General features: G+C 39.1%; 1 protein-coding gene across 1 annotated transcript in view; it reads right to left on the reverse strand.

Moving 5' to 3' along the window:
- Nucleotides 1-19,711, reverse strand: part of LOC137155263 (uncharacterized) — a 156,249-nt gene that overhangs the window by 67,922 nt on the left and 68,616 nt on the right. The window contains exons 22-33 of the mRNA XM_067551467.1: nt 16,912-17,003; nt 16,521-16,690; nt 14,613-14,772; nt 13,905-13,984; nt 11,929-12,109; nt 10,013-10,168; nt 7,769-7,902; nt 6,841-6,999; nt 6,095-6,275; nt 4,487-4,698; nt 3,027-3,215; nt 849-988 (exon numbers count right to left, since the gene is read on the reverse strand). Coding sequence (XP_067407568.1) covers nt 849-988; nt 3,027-3,215; nt 4,487-4,698; nt 6,095-6,275; nt 6,841-6,999; nt 7,769-7,902; nt 10,013-10,168; nt 11,929-12,109; nt 13,905-13,984; nt 14,613-14,772; nt 16,521-16,690; nt 16,912-17,003 — 1,854 coding nt within the window. The remainder of the gene's footprint in view (nt 1-848; nt 989-3,026; nt 3,216-4,486; nt 4,699-6,094; nt 6,276-6,840; nt 7,000-7,768; nt 7,903-10,012; nt 10,169-11,928; nt 12,110-13,904; nt 13,985-14,612; nt 14,773-16,520; nt 16,691-16,911; nt 17,004-19,711) is intronic.

The following is a 19,711-nucleotide window of genomic DNA, read 5'->3' on the forward strand; positions in this document are numbered from 1 at the left end:
ATCATTTATTACTTAAGCGCAGAATTTTATAGACTTCTCTGAAGTTAGCTGAAAGCTTAGGAAAGAGATTGACTTTTATAATCACACAATGGATTGAGTTCATGCACAGTAGAACATCTGACACCATTCCTCATTTTTCATTCGTGTACTTTTTCCGTTACTTAAACAGCCTCCTGTACAACTGCTTGGCAGCTGCTAATGGATCCTAGTACCTGTAACTTCTCCTGACCTCCCTGAGAATGCTCAACACCTCTCTGGTGACAGTCAGCATCTCACAGAACTGAGCCCTGCATTTCTGTAGGGTCCCTGAAATTACAAGGGTCAGATTCTAGAGAAGGCCAAAATCAAGGAAGAGTGCATTCCTTCCCAAGAGTGAGTGAAATACATTCCAAAACTAAAACTACATGGTTTAGGGGGGGATATATTTGACATTAAGGCAGTCATATTGTTCCCTAGGAAATGGGAGAAAAATAGGCATCTACATGGCTAAAGGAATTGTTGGAACCTTCATGACCTGAAAGTCTGACTATTACATGACTTTTCTGTGGTCTTTGTGAAATGAGCTGATGCTCTCTGTAGAGTTCCTAACAAACAGATGTCCATATCACAAAATCAGCTATTGCAGTTGGCACCCTTATTAATAGTCTCACGAGAGAATGGACAGAAAGACTCAGTGTTTAGAGTCAGACTGTGCGGATCAAGGTTAGGCATAATGACTGGGTGGGCAGGTTTTGTGACTAGAGGACTTCAGCCTCGTCAAGCCCAGCCCTTTCACAGGAGCACCACAACTCACATTAAAATTTAAGGTAAAACATTCTGTGGAGATATGAAAAAAAAAGTTACTAAACCTGATATGGATGGTTCCACGTTTCTGGTAGAGCATCTTATCTTTCTTCAGCTCTTCTATCTGACCCTCAAGCTGCAGCACTACTGGCAGACTCTTGTGGTCTGTCCATAGAGCCCTCACAGAGACATTAGTCTTTTTAGGCTGCAGTCGAAGTAGCAGGAGCACCAGGATGGCATTGGGAGAGGAGAGGAGAGTTGAGTCAGATTTGCAGGATCCAAGGTGTAGGGGTGGCCAGTCACAAACCACATAGTGAACCAGGCTGCAGTGAGGTTGGTGTCTTACAGGACAAGTCTATTCCTGCTCCCCATAAAGCCAACAACAAAGCTCCCAATGGCCCAATTCTGGTCTTATTTATACCAGTTTAACTTCATTGGCACTACTCCCAATTTACTCCACTTTAAGATCTGAACCAATGACTTCAGCAGGATCAGACCTTAAATTATCTCATGGCTGTTTTTCAGTGGAGATGCTCATCTCATTTGTGCAGCAAAACACAGGCCAACAATGAGAGATAAGTGCTATGAAACTTATCATCACTGTACAGCAGAGTAACCAAAGAATACCCATAAAGTACAAGTATTTTGTACGGCTGATGTAAAAAAAAATCAAAATAAATTGGAAAGCGTTTCTTTTATATCATAATAATACTGGAGGCAATAGGGTTGAGTCCTGCAAGATGCTGAGCTGCACTGACTCCAACTGAGCTCAGCTCTTCACAAAACTGGACCTACACTACTGATTAAATGTAGGATACTGTGTCTTGCAAAAGCAAAGCAAGTATGAACACTCTGAATTTGTTGCCTACAAACTAGTCCTAAAACTTGAATGCATAGTAGTTGCAGAATATGCATGCATTTGGTACTGCACACATTTCCATTTAAAAGAGCCACCAGGCTGCAACAAACTAAAGTCTGTTCCTTTCTGTGAAGGGCAAAAGGAGTTACCTGTGCAGAAATACAAACATGAAGTACAAGTGCAAATTAGAAGACAGGAGATGCATTTATATTTCTGCGTGGACATAATGCTCATGTTTTAGATACATTATTGTATTTTGAGGTCAGTTTCACGCTTCAGTTGTGCTGGTTTGATTTGAGAAGCATCTGAGTGCTGTGAATAGAACAGGGTTGTTTTTTTAAAACATATGGTATCCTGAGCAGGTCAAAGTATCTCTTTAGAAGACAGACTGTTGATTATCTGTAATGCACTATAGACGCCAAGCAAAGTAAATATAGCTTCAAACAGCACTGTCGTTTGCATATTAAAGGCTACTTTCTGATACCGTATACTGAGGCATAAGTGGAGCATAAAGCCAGTTACTACTATCTAGAGCTGGGGGGAAATTTTCAACTAAAATTGTTTTTGGCAAAAAATGCAGATTTTGGTCAAACAAAACATTTTTGTGAATTAATGTTGATTTCTGCAAATCATTTCAGTAAAAAAATCCTAAAGTCAAAATTCCAAATAAGTCAAAACATTTTGTTTTGATATTTTTTAAACTAAAGATTTCAATTTGAAACAACTTCTCTTTAAAATTACCTTTAATTTTTAGTCTTTTAAATTTGGGACTTTGTTTTGACCCAAAACACATTTTTTGTTTGTTTGGTTTTTGATTCACTTAAAATTTTCAAAATTTTCATTTTCAGGTGGACTTGAAACAATTTTTTCCCCTTCATCTTTCAGAATTGCCAGCCCACCTAAAAATTCATCATTTGCACCGCTCTGCTGTTTCATACATGTAGGCATGGTATCTGATAGTTCAAGCTACTTAGCAATAGATTCTGCACATATCACACAACCACACTGAGGCCAATGTATTTAAGCTTTCCTGTTTTCTGTAGTTTTCCTAGGCTCACCATATCACTCAGCACTCCAGTGTGTGCAACTGGCCTGTATGCTAGGAGAGAAGGCCTCAAAATGAAGTACACCATAAAAATGAAGGCGAAATCTAGTAATGATGACTGATTTCTTTAACCTGCATAAAGGCTTTTTTTTTTAAACAAAAACCTCAGTTTTACATTCCAACATTTCTCACAGCATGCCAATAATGTAAAAGGATAAAAAAGATAGCTATCGATGTGCAAGACTGGAGTCTAGTAAATGAGTGATGTTCCTCATTCAGGTACACCTGAGAGATACAATCCCAGGTCCAGAAAAGTTAATATTTATACAACCACCTTACCCCCTGCAGGTGTAAATAGGCAGTGGTCAAATTAAATTCCCGCTTTGTATTCTTTATCTTGAAGCAGAGAAATTTGGCTCGCTCACTATTCTCCAAATGAATCTCATTCCTCACGAGCTGGTTCCACACAGATACCACTTCACTGTAGCTATGCAGAACGTTCCTCTCAAGGTGATTGACTGTGGATGCCTGAAAGATAAAGATAAATATTTTGGCCCAGTTAAGCTACAATAGGCAGAATCCTTTTCTCTCTGTAGCATAGCAGAGAAATGAATAGAATGAGTCTCCTTGGAGAGAAGGCTACATGATCATTATAACAACATCTACTAAAGCTAAGGTGCCAGCATTTCCACTGTAAAAATATTAATCTTATTTTCATGGTGTTATAATTCTCATGAGGGCGATATCTATCTTTGTTCTTTTTATTTTATGTTCCCCAAAACAAGGGAGGGATAGGGGGCTGGACAGCTTAAAAGAAACCAGGAAGCAAGCCAGTTTTTTTCTTTCCAACAATCTCAACTGGGAATAGACCAACAGAGATCTAATAGGGGAAAGTATGGGACTCAAAATAAAGGAACACCCTAAAGTAACCTGAATTATGGGTTTGTCATAGCATGAAAGACATTTCAGCTGAAGACTGCTTTCTCTTAAATACTGACCTACAGTTTTAATTCTGAATAATGAATGCTATAACAAGGACTGACCTTTCCAACTGAAAGATCTGATTCTGATCTCACTGCCGCAGGGACACCCAAACTACATCAAAACATATGGAGTTAGTTCAGGGAAAATCTAGTGAGAGATGTTAGTTCTGATGCACAGCTGAGAGGCGCTCAGATAGTAGCATGAGGATTGTGGCATTAGAACTTGTATAGACCACAGCTGTGTTAGTGAAATTAGAATCAGTCCTAGAATCAGTAGACTCAGTATCTTTGGTTAAAAATCTGTCCTGATCACCAGATATTAGAAGTGCCTTATGCACATCCAGTGGCCCAAAAGCTTTGAAGAAGGGGGTCCATAGGCTGGATTAGTGGCAGGGTGCTACTCCATCCCCCAGTTGCTTTGTGCAGTGAGGGATGAATTTCACCCTTAGGAGAGATGTGCTGCATATGCATGCACAGTTAGCATGCATCACATTTTTCAGAACTGGGTAAGAGGTATCAACTATGCTTGCACTGCAAGGTAGGGGTTAAAGAGGCCTAACAGGACACCTAATAGCACATTATGCAAACCCAGGAAAGATAGGAATATATGCATTTCAAGACACCATCTGGCAGATTTACACAAGAAGACAAGGATTTCTAAACAAAAGGCTTTGTGATTAGCAGTATTGCAATCATCATCACCAGTAGAATCTAGATTACTGCACACTCTGTGCTGAGAATTGCTGTATAACTACTGCTGTGTGATATCCATCCATGCTGGGCGCTACACACAAAAGGAAGCAATGTTTTACTGACCCGCAGGTATGTAGTAGTCGGTGTATAGATGTGAATTTTCCCTTCTTTTTCACTGTCTTTGTCTTTACAGAACATTTCCACCACCAGGTTCTTGATGGAAAGAGCTTTCCCAGCTGTTAGCTCCATAGTTGACAGATAAGCAGATCGCTGAGGTTGGTGTAGTTTGTGAGCCACATACAGATATAGCCATGGGGTGTCCATATTTAATGCACCTGAATGCAAGTAAAGCAGGTTGTATTAAAGTCAGTAGAAATGTTAGATCTTGTGCTACCTGACTTCTAACCCTGCAAGAAAACTGACTTTGACTGAGGCTAAAATGTGTTTGGGTATATTGGACCTAAGGTCTTTGGGCTATGATCTTATGAATCATATGTGCCGTATTACTCAAGGCCCACTGACGGCAATTAAAGGATGGAACAAAATGTAGTCTGTACATGGCAAGGGACCTGGATTCCACTGCCTGATCTGCCACAATGTGAGTAATCTTTACTCACACACAGGGAATAAGTGATTCTGGAGTCCTTATGCACATGTGAGTCCCATCAAAACCAATGGGACCACACATGTAAAGGTAGAAGGTAAATTTTGAACAAGGTTTACAGTGAAAGCTCTTTCCAGGACTCTGTCAACTGCTATTGTTTATGATTAGATGTTAGGACCTTGAAATTTTATCCAAAGATTCATTAGGTAATGCCATTCATAGCTTGTAATATGTTCAGGTAAATCACAGATAAACATTCATCATGTCACATGACATTTAGGGCCAGACATTGCAAAGCTTCAAAAGAAAACCTCAAAAATTATCTTAACAGGGATCAAATTCAACTCTGGTGTAATTCAACTGAAGTCAATGGAAATATCCCCACGTGAATTTGGCCCTTTCCATCTGACTACTCACTTTGCAACAAAATGTCCATGTGTGCACACATAAGGGCATTTGGTGCAAACTGACTTTGGAAACATAGCTCTTAAGGGCCAGTACACAGACTGAGTTAAATACGACACAACATGTGATCCTACTGAAGTCAATAGAGTGTAAATTAGGGTGGAATTTGCTTTTGTTTGATCAATAAATGTCAGGAAAATGATTTTTTTTAAACAGACAAGGAAGCAGATAAATCAATACAACTGCCACTTCCCAAACAACTCTGGAAAGGCAAGATATAGAATATAATAATAGCGACCCAGTTCTTGTTGTCCTTACTTAAACAAAATTTCCTTGATATAAATGTGAGAATTAAAATATTCATACACAAAGATATCGATACACACACTGAGATGTATTACTACGGTTAAGTGTTTAATTTATAGCCTGAGATACCCTTCATGTTCAAGTCACTGTCCACTCATATTTTTTCCTTTCTTGAATGTCAATAACATAGATCCAGTCAGTGCCTAGTAGGGCAAACATTCAAAACATGGCTCACCCGCTAAGAACAAATAATCCCTTCATGTATTTAATCTATAGCTGGGGATAGCTGCCTCTAGAAACTCTCTCACCGATAGTTTACAGAACAACTCTCTATCACTAATCCATGAAAATACCAGGAGCATCTTCACATGACTGCTTTTCAAGTCAGAGGTTGGAAATTTTTAGTAGTACTTCACCTTCCCACTTCTTAAGGTCATTTCTGGATGTATCTTTCCACTGCAGTCCTGCCACAAATGGCATGCGGTCATTATACTGCACTTTAAAGTTGGTGCTACTCTCCGAACGGCCCTGAGAGATATGCGAGTGCTGCAGCTGGGTTCTGTAATTCACCTGCTTTTCAGGGACTTGCATGGTAAACTGGAAAACAATAATGAATTCTGATTAAAATTGGAAGCATTTCTCATCATCTGAACTGTCAAAGCCAACAGGACATACATGTGGGTTTATGAGCCATCTCGCTCACACTATTCTTAATGTGTATTCTGTCGGTTTGCTTGAGTGAAAAAAGTTGTCTGTGGGGCAGAAACAGAGAGTGTGGGCTGGATTCTATTCACTGTGCACCAAGAGAACTGCTTAGTAAGCTCCAGTTATGGCTGGCAAGTTGTTTGCACTGGGATAAGTGAGGGAACAATTTGAACTGTAGAACTTTTATTATTAGTGATAATGGTTGAGATGGGAAGACTTCAGCTTGACTCTCAGATCCCAGGTTGAATTTGCTAAGCTGGTATTACGGAAAACCTCTTTTGCTTGCAAACTGACCATATTTGATCATGATGTAATTGAAACACAGAGATGGCTGGCCACTACACCATAACCACTTTTTCAATGCACAAGCACACATGATGCCTCATTCTATATTTTTATACAGTTTGCCCCTTATTTCCTTGCAATGTGGGTGCCATCCAAAAGCAGGTGCTTTTACCTCCATGAAATAGTTGACCTGAGATGGATTTGAACTATTTTTAAATGTCTGGCTGAGCAGTAGCTTCCTCTTGTTGTTGATTTCATCCCAGTGTTTCCCATAGTTGACTTCCAGCTGGGAGTAGAACCGAGATGCTCTCTCTTCATGACGCAAATGAACCTGCAGAACACAGCACACCATTTCCCTGTGTCGAGCTTTTCCCCCTTACTGATGGTGCTGTGCATATACACAACGTTAATAGTGCTGCCTACAGTAATACCCCTTGGTAGCAGGCAAGAGATGGTACAAAATTATGTCACAGCTAATTCTCAATATTTATATTAGACAGCATTAAATGTTATTAAGCTTTAGAAACCTTTAGGATGAAGCAGGAGGGGACAGGGTTATGCAGGACTCACTAAAAGCAAGAATTTTGCTTCTGCTCTGCCTCCTAGCAAATCAGAGTATGGACAGTTTTGAAGGTGTTAATCAGCTGAAGGTTGGTTAGTTTCCTAAGGGCAACACTAAAATTGTATCTGAAAAGTGTTAAAAAGCCAGGTAGGACATTCTAATTTCTGGACATGTAAGTATGATGAAACCATGACTTGGATGGTTTCTGTATGCTAAAATGGGTTCCTGGCTTGCTGACTACAAAAAAGACTATGAAATAATATATTAATATGTACATACTGGGGTTAAAAAGCATATGCAAAAATACTCCATAAAAATGATGTGAATGCATATATAAAAACTGAAGTCACTGGGTTACACAGCTGTAACAGAGAACAGAAATCGGTGACTTTTATTTTTGATACCATAGCCCATAGTAGATAAAAAGGCTATAAGAAAAAACAAGAGGAAAAGAAGATTATCCCAAAACTGATCTCTGGGATACCCCTGTGTTTGAAATCCTACAGCAAATACATTGCAACATAATTGAACTCGCTACCTTGTGGTTATAGGATGGAGTCTGTGTACAGTAAAGTTCATGCCCCAAATCCAGTTTGTATGCTTCATTTGGACTGGTCTCCACTTTAATTTTCTGTCCTGCGTTACACTCATGCCGAAGATTTTTTGCATCTCCTGTTTGAGTCAACACACATATAGACACAAATGCTTTGGCTTTTCAAAGTGAAAGATTTAACGCATACAGAATCAACTATCAATATAACCCTAACTCTTCATTATAGTTTTCATTTCATGTAATCATAACATGTTCTTCACAGAAACATAACTGGTTTTATCCTAAGAATTTTGAGGTAAGAACATTCTCATGGCATCAACAAGCATGTACTTAGGGACGATGGTTTGCATATTCTAGATGAGAACTTGCCTCACTGAAAATGAAAACATTAATTAACAAAGTAAGAGCCAGATGATAAAGTATACACTTCATTCGTTTATATGGGCTGACAGTTTGCAATTACTAATATCCTTCTCTGAATCCTCTTCTGATTGAAACCAAAGGTTCCCAACTCCTGGTATGTATTACTAGTAACAGCACTTCAGCCTTTTAACGTAGGTACCCATGCTCTTCCGACGGGGCCCAAAGGTGTAGCCAGTGCCTGGCTAACCCACCATGGAGCAGTCCAAGTTCGATAGTAGTTGAGAGTGCATGGAAGTGTGAATGAAATATGCCTGGCAGAGGCTGTTTTAGCTGAGGTCTCTGTCTGGTAAAACTGCTTATCAAAGTGGGGGATGACTGGGTTAGGTCATACAAACTTTGATTTATTCTACAAGTTCCATTAGAAATGAAAACCTAAAGAGATGTGCCACATTTAGGATTTACTTATGACTTTGGGCCTCTGTTTATTTTATTCTCTAATAAAATAAGAGAAGTTTCCAAGTTCTGGAAATTGGAAACATCTGTTTTACATCAGAAGGCAAAATGAAAACAGTCAAGTATTTAGGCTGATTTTTGCTGAAGGAAAACCAAGATACGCTAATGTTTGTTCTGCCATATTTTCTACAGTTTCTCTTCTCCTCCTCCATCTTTCCATCCCCTCAGAAGTAAGAGAAACACCCAGGCATTAATTTTACTTCTTCAGTGGAAGTTTTATCTGGGTAAAAACTTTTCAAAAACTGAGCAAGTAGAAGATTGCCAGCTTTTGTGATTTTATGGTGGATCTCAATACTTGGAGGTTTTTTGTTTTTGTTAAAACCCTAGCTCCTAGAGCCATGTGATACATGAGAATCTTGGCTTTCATTTAAAAAAAAGAAAAGTAATGGCTGATGAGAAGACCTTGAGAACTTGTACCCTTTAGGCTCAAACAACAGCAGACACAAAAAAACCCCACCAAAATAATTTTTGTTTAAAATCACATGATTTTTAAGTCAAACTCATGATTTCGAATGCTTGGGATGCACTGTGGGTATGTATTGATTTGGTCCCTTATTTTTAGCACCAAGCTCAAAGATATTTGCTGTTAGTGGGTAATTGTATAAACTAGAATAGCCATTTCAATACACAAACACTTACCATTTACTAATATTGTTGAAAAATATTTGTTTCCCTGTAAATGATATTCTAATTAACATGCCATTCAATGATGACTTTTAGCAAAGTGATGAGATCACATCTGTGCTGGTTTAAGAAAAATTAGATAGTCATATCTCTACACAAGACCCACAATTAATATGCCATATTCATATACACGGTCAGGTTTTAATGCACACTGTGGCCAACTACTATAGCTATTCAGTAATAGCCATATAACTCCTTTGATTGTCTGACTGCTTTGGCTGCCCAGTAAATTTAATGTCTAGGTATTTTTAGTCTAGAATAATGTAGCTGGGGAAATACTGCAAAACATTTTCTGGAAATATTTCCTCATTTTTAAATGAATTCACTGAATTTCTGCATCTGTTTAGTTTACTTTTCATAAACATTCTAGCAACTGCAGAATTATTTGCAGAAACAGTGTATTTTAAAGCAAATATTGGAGAATATTTGCAGCAATGACATTTTAAATTCACTCTGAGTTTTTTTCATTGGAATTCTAATTGGGGAGCAGAAGCATATGCCTGGGTTGACCAATCAGACCTTATAAATCACAAGGCAGCCATGTTTTCCTGTCCTGAAAAAAAGAGGGACCCTGACTATATGGAAAAATGATGTGCACAAAAATGTGAGACAGTTTTAATGTTTTAGCTTTGTTCTTCTGCATAACAATAAATGTCATTTACACGGTACCTAGGAGTCCATATTTTATTCTCAGAGCGTTAGACCACAGGCTCCCTCGTTGCTGCAGCAGGCCAATGGTGTGAGATCCAAGAACACCTGGAAAGTAGGTCTCCCCTTCAAGTGAGTACTGCCTCAGTTTATCATCAACCTTTTTCTCCAGAAATACTGCAGAAAGAGCAGAAGTTACCATGCAGCGGCACAAGATAAGAACTGTGCAGTCAGAAAAAGGATACATTGCTGGGAAAACACACACAGCACCTTCTAAAATGCAGCCCTAGAGCCCTGGACTGTGACATAGCAAGTGCCTTCAGCTTCCCCAGTGAGTGAGTGTACTGCCTTGCAGGATCAACCCTTTCAGGGAGTGGTGAGGACTGGTCAATGGCTAAGGAGCTTTTCATGTCTACAGTAGCTCATTGGTTCAAAGTCAGCCCAGATTACTGTGACCACACACTATTACGATGTAATAGTCTGTGTGAAAAGAGGAGTGGATTCAGCCGAATTCCCAGTGGATAAGAGCCTACAAAGAAACACCACTGCCTCTTTTGGAAGTCTCAGCAGCCTGGTTCAGGGCCAAATAGGGACAGAGACTGAACTCGCACCCTGGAGATGATCTTCCCAGAATAGGGATGAGATGGATTATGTGGGGAAGCTCCCACTGGGACTGCCTGTGCTATGGATGAAGACAGGAACACACTTTCAGGCCTGTCAATAGGCATCTTTCACCATTTTACAGCTCCTTTTGTTTATTTTTCCTATTAATCTAACCCGCTCCCTTATTCTGAAGTAATAAATATTGCGACATTTCTCTATACAAGTAATGCTGACACAGCAAGGGGAAAGCATTTCCTACCTTTAACCCCAGAGGATCCTTGGAAATTCCACTAATACAGAGGTTCTCAAACAGAGGGGGCGGTGGGATTGTGAGAAGCTGCTCTGCCTTCAGAGCTGGGTGGCCAGGGAACAGCAGCTGCTGGCTGGGCACCCAGCTCTGAAGGCAGTGCTGCCGCCAGCAGCAATGCAGAAGTAGGAGTCGCAATGCCTTCTTTCTCCGTTGCTGCTGGCAGCGGTGCTCTCAGGTCACCCAGCTCTGAAGGCAGAGTGGAGAGCAGAGGCTGCTGGTCGGGAGACGTAAGGATGGCAATCCACCCAGTTCTGAAGGTTGCACTTCTACCAGCAGCAGCACAGAAGTAAAGGTGGCAGTGGCACTGCCTTCAGAGCTGGGCACCCAGCTGCAGCTCTCTGCTCTGCCTTGAGAGCTGGGTAGCAGGAGGGGCGTAAGGGACTCGAGACACACAAAAAAGGGGGCCATCAAATAAGTTTGAGAACCACTGCACTAAGATATTTTGTCATGGGGAAAAAAATGGGGAACCTGAGTCTTACATCTTTGATTTATTCCAAAACCTGAATTCACCTTTTTATCTAGCCACATTACCAGGAGCCCTTCTTTCTGATTCTTTCCCTCAATATTTTTGTAAGGAAAAGAAATATTTTGTTTCAGAATAAATCCAAATATCTTTGGAACACCAGATCTCAAGAGGTGGAACGTATGAGAGAATGAGTGAGTTGGGGGGGGGAGTGGTATTTTGTAACACAATAGTGAATGATAGAAAATAGGATAAGAATTTTTTTAAATAAATGACTCCTTGCAAATGTTAATGCTACTTAAACTTTTTCTTTTCAGGCCCAGGGATTCAAGGAAAATGTTTAATTTACTGTATATCTGCCATTACTCTTCAATGGTAAGTCAATTTTACACAAATTAATGCCTTTAAGATGTATGTATTTCAAAGGCATTAATTTCAAAAGCATTTTAATTCCCATCAAAGAAGAGAACTAGAACATATGCTCTTTCTCAGCATATACATTGTATGTCCCAAGGACTCCAGATCCCACTCATTTATATGACAAGTACTTTGTCCACCAACCTGAAAGAAATGCTGCATCCTTCAATAAATTATTCAGAGACACTGAAAAAGCTATCTTCTTGCCAACTTGCTTAGTGATGTTTCCTGACAGAACTATTGGGCTGCCTTGCTTTATCAGCTTTACCTCCAGCTGGATTGTGTATCTCTGCTCTCCACTCACTGTTTGCAAATCTGTCATTCCCTAAAAAAAAAAACCAATCCAAAAATGCAACTTGATATGTTTTGAGAAACAGACTCAGTCAGTATATGGTACCTAGATAGCAAAGATGCACACTTTACCAATGTGGGAGCAGGAGAGGGAATTTTTATATTTTCAATTTAGAAAATGCAAAACCTGTTCTTCACAAATAATGGGGCAGGAGAAGGTGAATTTATTTTCAAAACAAGACAAAGAACCCAGTCCTGTGAGGTGCTGGGTACTCTCTGCTCACACTGACTTCAATGGAAGTTGAGAACATACAATACATTGCAGGACTGACCAAAAAACTGAAACACAAAACGAAAACAAAATTTGTGTGACATGGTGTTGTCGAAAACATTGACTAAATGGCAGTTTGAACACTTTATTTTGGTTGGCTGGAATGCAAGTGCAGCACTCTGCAATGTTAATTAGCATTTGATTTGCTGCTCTGCAAAAGAGAAGAAAAGGTCAAAATGTCTAGGTTAAAACTGTACTATAGGAAAAAACAGCTAGCAAGCTACTCTACTTGTTGAAAAATATGTAACAACTAAGTAGGATTGAGGCTACTGACCCACAGTAGATGTGGCTTCCAGCCCTAAGTTGCTAATCAAGTAATGAAAAAAGGTGAACTAATATAGTGTAAATCCTAGGGAGGGGAATAAACATCTCAGTAGGATTTCAATGTTAAATTTCTACCCACGTGATTTTTTTTTCTTTTATAGTGTTAGCATTGGCGTGATCCTGTTTCTTTCTTAGCTATGATGCAAAGCATATCTTTAAAAGAGGAATATTTGGGATATTCCTGTATCTACAGAGTTCATGCTAGTGAAAAGCTAACCCTGGGTTCAGTCATAGACACTATGCATGACCAGAATATAACTTTCCATTGTAAAAATTTGTGACTGCCACTAAAAGCCTGCTGTAAGAAATCACTTCAGTTTATTCATTTTGTACCAAATGCAAGTGAAAAATAAGTTAAATATTGTTTAAAGCCCCAATCCTGCATATAGAAGCACAGGGGTAGGTAGGAGCATGGGCCGCTGCACTCACACGGAGCCGTGCTTGGTGCATCATTAGGGCTCTGCAGGAGCAGAGCTCTGCCTACTTGATTTTACTCAGAGTAATACCACGAAGAATTAGATTAAGGCCAAACTCATTTCACATAAACCCCCAATGATAACTTGTAACCTGGAGTCAGTGGCAGCAGAGTACGTATTGTAATCCTGAACTTCGTCAACAACCAAGGCCAGAAAACAGAATTCACTGTTAGAACTCTCCGGCCTGACAGTTTATTAGTCAGTGCTGCCATGGGCACAAATGAAAATAGCTACAACAGCTGGAGGCAAAAGGCTCCATATTCCATTACCAATCTTTCAAGCTACTTAAAATCCAAACATCTCGGCTCTCTAAGTAGCTGAGAGGACACGGGAGTTTAAATTGCACATATGCTTACTGAACCAAACCTACTGAAGTCAATATGAGTTGTTCCCCTGACTTTGGATCGAGCTCATAGTGCACAGCTATTGTTTTTAAGCACAAAATCTGAATGGAACAAAATTGCTTTTGCTTATATGTTGGTGCTTAAGGCTATTTCTTTGCTTATAAAAAACCATTTAGGGATGATCTGCCAGTATGTGTTACCTGTAATAGAGACCTCACTCATTCCGCTAACTGATTATTCAGACACTATTTCAGAATACAGGTGTCTCATTGTCCTTCTATGGGGATTTTTTCAGCCCATTTCTATTTGTGCATTTCATCCTAATATTGAAAACCTCATATTTTGAGTATGTACCTTAATGTAATAGACATCTTTGTCATCTAGTATCAGCTCCAGGTGTCCAATTCGTGAATTCCTAGATAACTCAAGTTTTCCTTAGAGAAATAGGAAAGAACACAGATGTTTTCTTTTTTTGATACGTATCTAGTGCAATACATTTTTTCCTGTATCTTACATAAAAATGTATCACAACATGTTATTCACAATTGTTGTGAATAATACATTTTCAGAATTAAATAACAAATACTAACAGAGCAAAGAAAAACAATAAGAGGTGTGGGGTAAAATTTTCAAAAGTGACTTTGGAGCCTACATCTCATTTTCAAAAGAGACTTAGTTTTCTACATACTTAAGTCCCATTGATTTTTCAGTGAACCTTAGGTTCCTATGTGGCTGTCATATTTGAAAATGGGAGTTAGGCTCTTAAGTAGAGCTGGCCAGAACCTAGAATTCCCATTCTGCAGGAAATTCCAATTTTTTTTCATTCTGAATTTCAACTCCCAGTGATCTTATGAACCTTTGGATTAATAAAGATACAATTACCACAGCCAATGGAGAATCTATAATGATATCATAAACTTTAGCTGAACGGCTATCATACAATTCAGTACAAATTTACAGCTAGATCCTTGGCTGGTGTATATTGGAGTAACTCCATGGACTTTAATGGATCTCCCCTGATTTCCACTAGCAGAGGATCCATCTGTTAGTTGAAAGACCTACCATCAACTTGGATTTTTTTCTTTGGTTGTATAAATTTGATTCTGAATTGTTTCTGTGGGACGTTAAAATTGAGGTCAACACCAACATCCCTTTTCAGTTCTGACTTTGGTGTCCCAATAAAAAAATGAAGGACAGCTTCACTTGGAATCCAAGAATCTTCCTGGAAAAAAAGAAATTTACAAAATGCCATGCAGAATTCTGTCAAGGAATCACAGCAGGCTCCACCGCTATGATACTAAAGACTGGTTTTCCAATCTACTTCTATAATTCTTGTATAAGCCATTTCCAGGTGTGCATTTCCAATTTAATTTTATTCCAAATGTTTCTCATACAGGTGATAGTATTAATTTGCATCTCAATGCATTTTCCATTCCCTGCCAAGTGAAAGACTTGTGAATTCTCATTTGAACACCTAGGATTTCACAGCAGCCAGAGAACCTCTTGAAATTCTGCTGCACCCTGCCAGACTTTGAGAAAATTCTAACCCAGGATCCAGTTACAGAGCTTAACTCACTCAAATCTTTTCTGCTATTTTCATTAAGTATTTTCATATTCTTGGGCCACATTCAATTAGCATTAGAATGTTTTCCCACTGCTATTCATGGAAGTCACTGAATTTCATAGGACATAGTCTTACAATAGAATGCTAAGCTTTGGATTAAAATCATAATGAAAAAAATAATTTTTATAAATGTTGCTACAAACACAAAGTGGAATGCACTAGTTTATGTGCCATTTTAAATGGCAGACTCTGTAACTCTGTATTTAATCCATGACAAGTAGAGAACATTGTGGGCCAATCAGAAAGATGCTCTACTTTCCATTGTTGTGCCAGTCATTTTACAGTGTCACAGTCTCTGCATTTCTCCCACCCTAGATCTGGAAATCCCAACCCCACAGTACTCTTCTCAGTTACAGTGTCTAGAGAATTGCTGGCTCCAGATGTCAATCAATGGCTTTGCTAATATCATACCCTATTTTGCATGGAATTTCTCAGGGCTGTTCACATTTTCCTGTTGAGTGGGACATAAGTGTCTTTGACTGTCTGTTTTGCTTAAAATTAGATTATTTTAGATACTCCATTCACTCATGCTCCAGTCACTTTATGCTTCTCTCACTTAGCTAATGGCTAAGCCAGTTTTACATCTCCCACCACCACAGGCACCAACTACCTAAACACTTTTCCAAAGAAGTTTCCTAAAGGCTGTGTTTCAGTTCAAAGATACCAACAATAACCTTGACATGGTAACACCGGTACGTCAGAAAACACCCTCAAACATTTTGAGTCTATAGATTTTTAAAAGTTAGAAATCCTTACTATCTTCTCCACAGTGCAGAAAATCCTCTTTCCTAGGCCTTGTCCATATAAAAGTGCTAAATTATTTTTAAAAAATCTATCTAGTTAAACTGGAGCAAAGCCTTAACATAGAAACAACTTAAGTCTGTTTAACTCTTGTGTAGTTAATTTAGCTTAAGTTATCTTAACACTGAGGTCAGCAAATATTAAATTGGTGAAAGTGTACCTACATTAACAATTCATACTGGTTGAATCTGATTAATTATTAGGTCAATTTTACACTGTGCACTTATAGAAAAGGAGTTAAAGAAAGCCAGTGTTGCTTTGTGTTTAGCTCAAGGCATTGAGTAAGGAAATCTGGGTTCTGCTCCCAGCTCTATCAGTATCTGACTATGTGACCTTAGTCAAGTCACTTAATCGGTCTGTGATCTATCTGTTATATAGGGATAATAATAATTATCCACCATAAGTGTCAGGTAGTTGTTTCAATGTAACATTTTTCTTTCTATGCCAGAGAAGAGTCTCTAGCCGCTGGCGACTAGCTGGGTTGGAGCATACAATGTGCTAAAACACTGTTTTTCACTGAAGTCTAACAGGTGGTGTAACTGTACCTGAGCAACATAGTTATAGGCTGCTTCCATCAGGTACTGTTGCAAGCCTCTATCTTGCTTCTTTAATGTCATCGCTGCTTTTGCTGATCCAGAGAATGGGAAAGACAAACCACTGGTTTTACCATGATAAGACATTTCAGAACACAACTGCCAGCCAAAAATCTTGGATGCTGGTGAAACACAAGAGCATTCGGTTCAGTTAGAACAGCATTCTGACTAAGTCAAGAGGACACACAGACCACCTGAAAAGAATTACTAACATGTAGATTATTCTGAAGCAATGGGATGAGAAGAAATTCACTATTGTGTAAATGTGCTGTTTGTTATGATTCAGGCCTTTTAGACATTTGAAAGTGGTTTAATTCTATATGATAGACATCCACAAGCCTACCTTCCTCACTAGTGCAGGATTTGGTTTCTATTTGGTCTTGAAAACCATCAATATTTTCCGTCCCATCCACCGTTTTGAGGTAAAGTTTAGAGCTATAACAAAGAAATGCAAATAGCCATTTTAAAATAACTCATTTTTATCACTGCTACGTGTTCTTATAATAATTGAGCTGGTTTGTCTTTCTTTTGATTTCGTTTCATCTTCTCCTAGGTGGAAAAATGTTATTAGCAAGGTGACATTCTGCTGAGGTCTCTATATGTTTCATTCATTGTGGGGCAAGTCTCTTCTTTGTGGAAGTCTTGCACAAAGCTTATGCACCACTTTAAACCTTAATAGGGACTTAAGTAGTGCATAGAACTTGTGTTGGGTCTCAGTACAGGGGTGAATTTGCACCGAGGAGATGAAGAACAATCCTGACTCTAATCAGAACATTTAGAAGTAGAACAAACGTATAAGATCTGATTCTCCCGATTCGCACCAATGCAACGCCACTGACTTCAGTGGAGTAACTCCTAATTCACACTGAGTAAAGTGAAAAGAGAATAAGGCCATAGATTGTACAGAGGAGGCAGCTCCTACCAAGTGAAAAGAAGGGAGAAAATGAATATCAAATAGTGAGGGATAAAAGCAAACCAGTCCAGAGAATTCAAAACCAGCAAATACCAAAAAACTCTGTGCTAAACTGTGACCTGACAAGGACAGCAGTGTTTCTTGCTTGCAGTTGCTGGCAGGTTTGAGGAAGGATGATGCCATGAACAGTTGCCACTCATTTGGTCTCACTCCCTCTCCACACAGCCATATCCCATCCAAAGCAAGGTAGCACCAAGCCCACGAAGGAGGATGCTGTGAATTTGGACAGTCGGAGGACAGATGAGCTGCAGTTTAGACATCACCTCGCCAAATAGTTCAGACAAGTGAGAGTAATTCCTGGCCCTCCGTGCTTCCCTTCTCTCCCCAGTGTAGGGTATGATCTGGCCATCAACTACGTTCCAATTCTGAATTTCTTGCAGGGCTTCATTGGAGCTTGGGTGTGCAAAGACTCCACCTTTGATAAGCATGAAAGGGTTAATAAAGTAGACTCCGTAATAATATCAATTTAATATTATTGTAAAATGATTATTTAAGATTATTCTGAGATGAAAATATTGAGTGTAGGGAGAAAGAAGAGTTGTGTGGATGGACATTGCACTACCCTGAATGAGTTCCATAAGCCAAATATTTGTGCCATCTGCAGATTTGCCTATGCAGTGTGAACTACAGCTTTCACATTCTGCTAACTTTTGTCCTTTAGCTGGAAATTCATTGAAAGTAAGTTAATGTTCTATCCCTTGGCTTTTCCTTGAGCTTTCTATGATTGCGAAAGCTCCTGAAGACAGAACTGATTTGGTTTCATCACACAGAATGTGGGAAGCCAGAAAAGGGGATCTCTCTCTCCAGTACAGAAGAAGATTCAAGGGTGGGGGCTAGCTCCCATACATTACGCTATGCAATCCTCCATTCAGATGCTACCATTATCCTCCATGGACCTCCATAGCCCACAGCCTGTTTACTCAACCTATGCTCATACAGTTCTGTAACACGAAGAAAAATGGTTTAAAAGCCATTATCCAAAAGCATCTAATTCCCAACCACAACTAATCCGCAGCTACAAACCACAACGGTAGAAAAAGTGAACTAATGATGGAGAAAACACACCAGGCCCAAAATGCAAACCAATACCCTTGAAGTATATAATTCAACACAGCTTCTAACTTATTTAAACGGTACGATAAAGAGAGAAAAACAGCTTAGATTTGACCTCCATTCTTTACCAGACACATGGGTCTGTCAACCACCCTGGATCTCAATAGCAAAATTAAACCAGTAAGCTCCCTATGGTCTTAACAGGAGTTCTTTAAATGCAATTCTACAGCCTTGTAGCTCAGAAGTTTGCCTGCATTCCACATCATACAATAATGAAGTGTCCAAAACCAAGACACAGGTAAAAAAGTAGCAATGATACACGTGCTGTAAATGTTTTATAAATCTGTTGTCACTTCTAAGAGGCTAGAGCATGTGGTTTATAATATGTCAACACATCCAGCCATTTTGCTGATCCAGAATTTTCCAGTTGGACTTCCGTCATATCTGAAAGTAAGAAGAAAAGAGAAAACTGCTGGAAATATACACTAAAAAGCCTAGCTCACATTAACACAAACAGTTCATCAGTTTAACTTCTGGAAGTTGTTGAAACATGAAGCATCCTTTACCCAACATTCAGGGATGTCAGCAGGTACTCACCAAGGAAGTATGGGTACACTTCATGAAACATGGTATACCAAATGAGCCCAGTTATGTTGCTACATACTATTAATCTGCAGAGGTAAAGCCATGTTCTTGCTGCACTGGTACAATTCCCTGAAATATATAGACTGCTTGGATGTAAAAGCTCCAGAGAAGACAGAGTATTGTTAGTCAGTGAGAAAAGGAGAGGAAATCTCTTTTGCAGTTCATTACTGTCATATCTCTAATTAATCAATACTTTATAGAAAAGTGGTTGTGATATGATTACATTTCACTCTGATGGTAGGATGTACCAGTTATAGTACAGCAATTAATTGTACAGTATAAGAGAAAAATTCTGCCATATGGGCATGCAGTTAAACTGGAATTTCACATTGTTTCCCTGTTATCACATAGAGAAAGTGGTCGTATATGCTGCTATACAGCCCTACTGAGTTGACCCCCATCAGAAGTGACTATTTCCCTGACTTTTGACATCAGTCTTGGCTATAAATACCATTTTGATGACCATGTGACC

This window comes from Emydura macquarii, unplaced genomic scaffold, assembly GCF_026122565.2.
Source record: "Emydura macquarii macquarii isolate MOO-44397 ecotype Brisbane River unplaced genomic scaffold, CSIRO-AGI_Emac_v2 contig_1348, whole genome shotgun sequence".
NCBI classification, from domain to species: domain Eukaryota; kingdom Metazoa; phylum Chordata; order Testudines; family Chelidae; genus Emydura; species Emydura macquarii.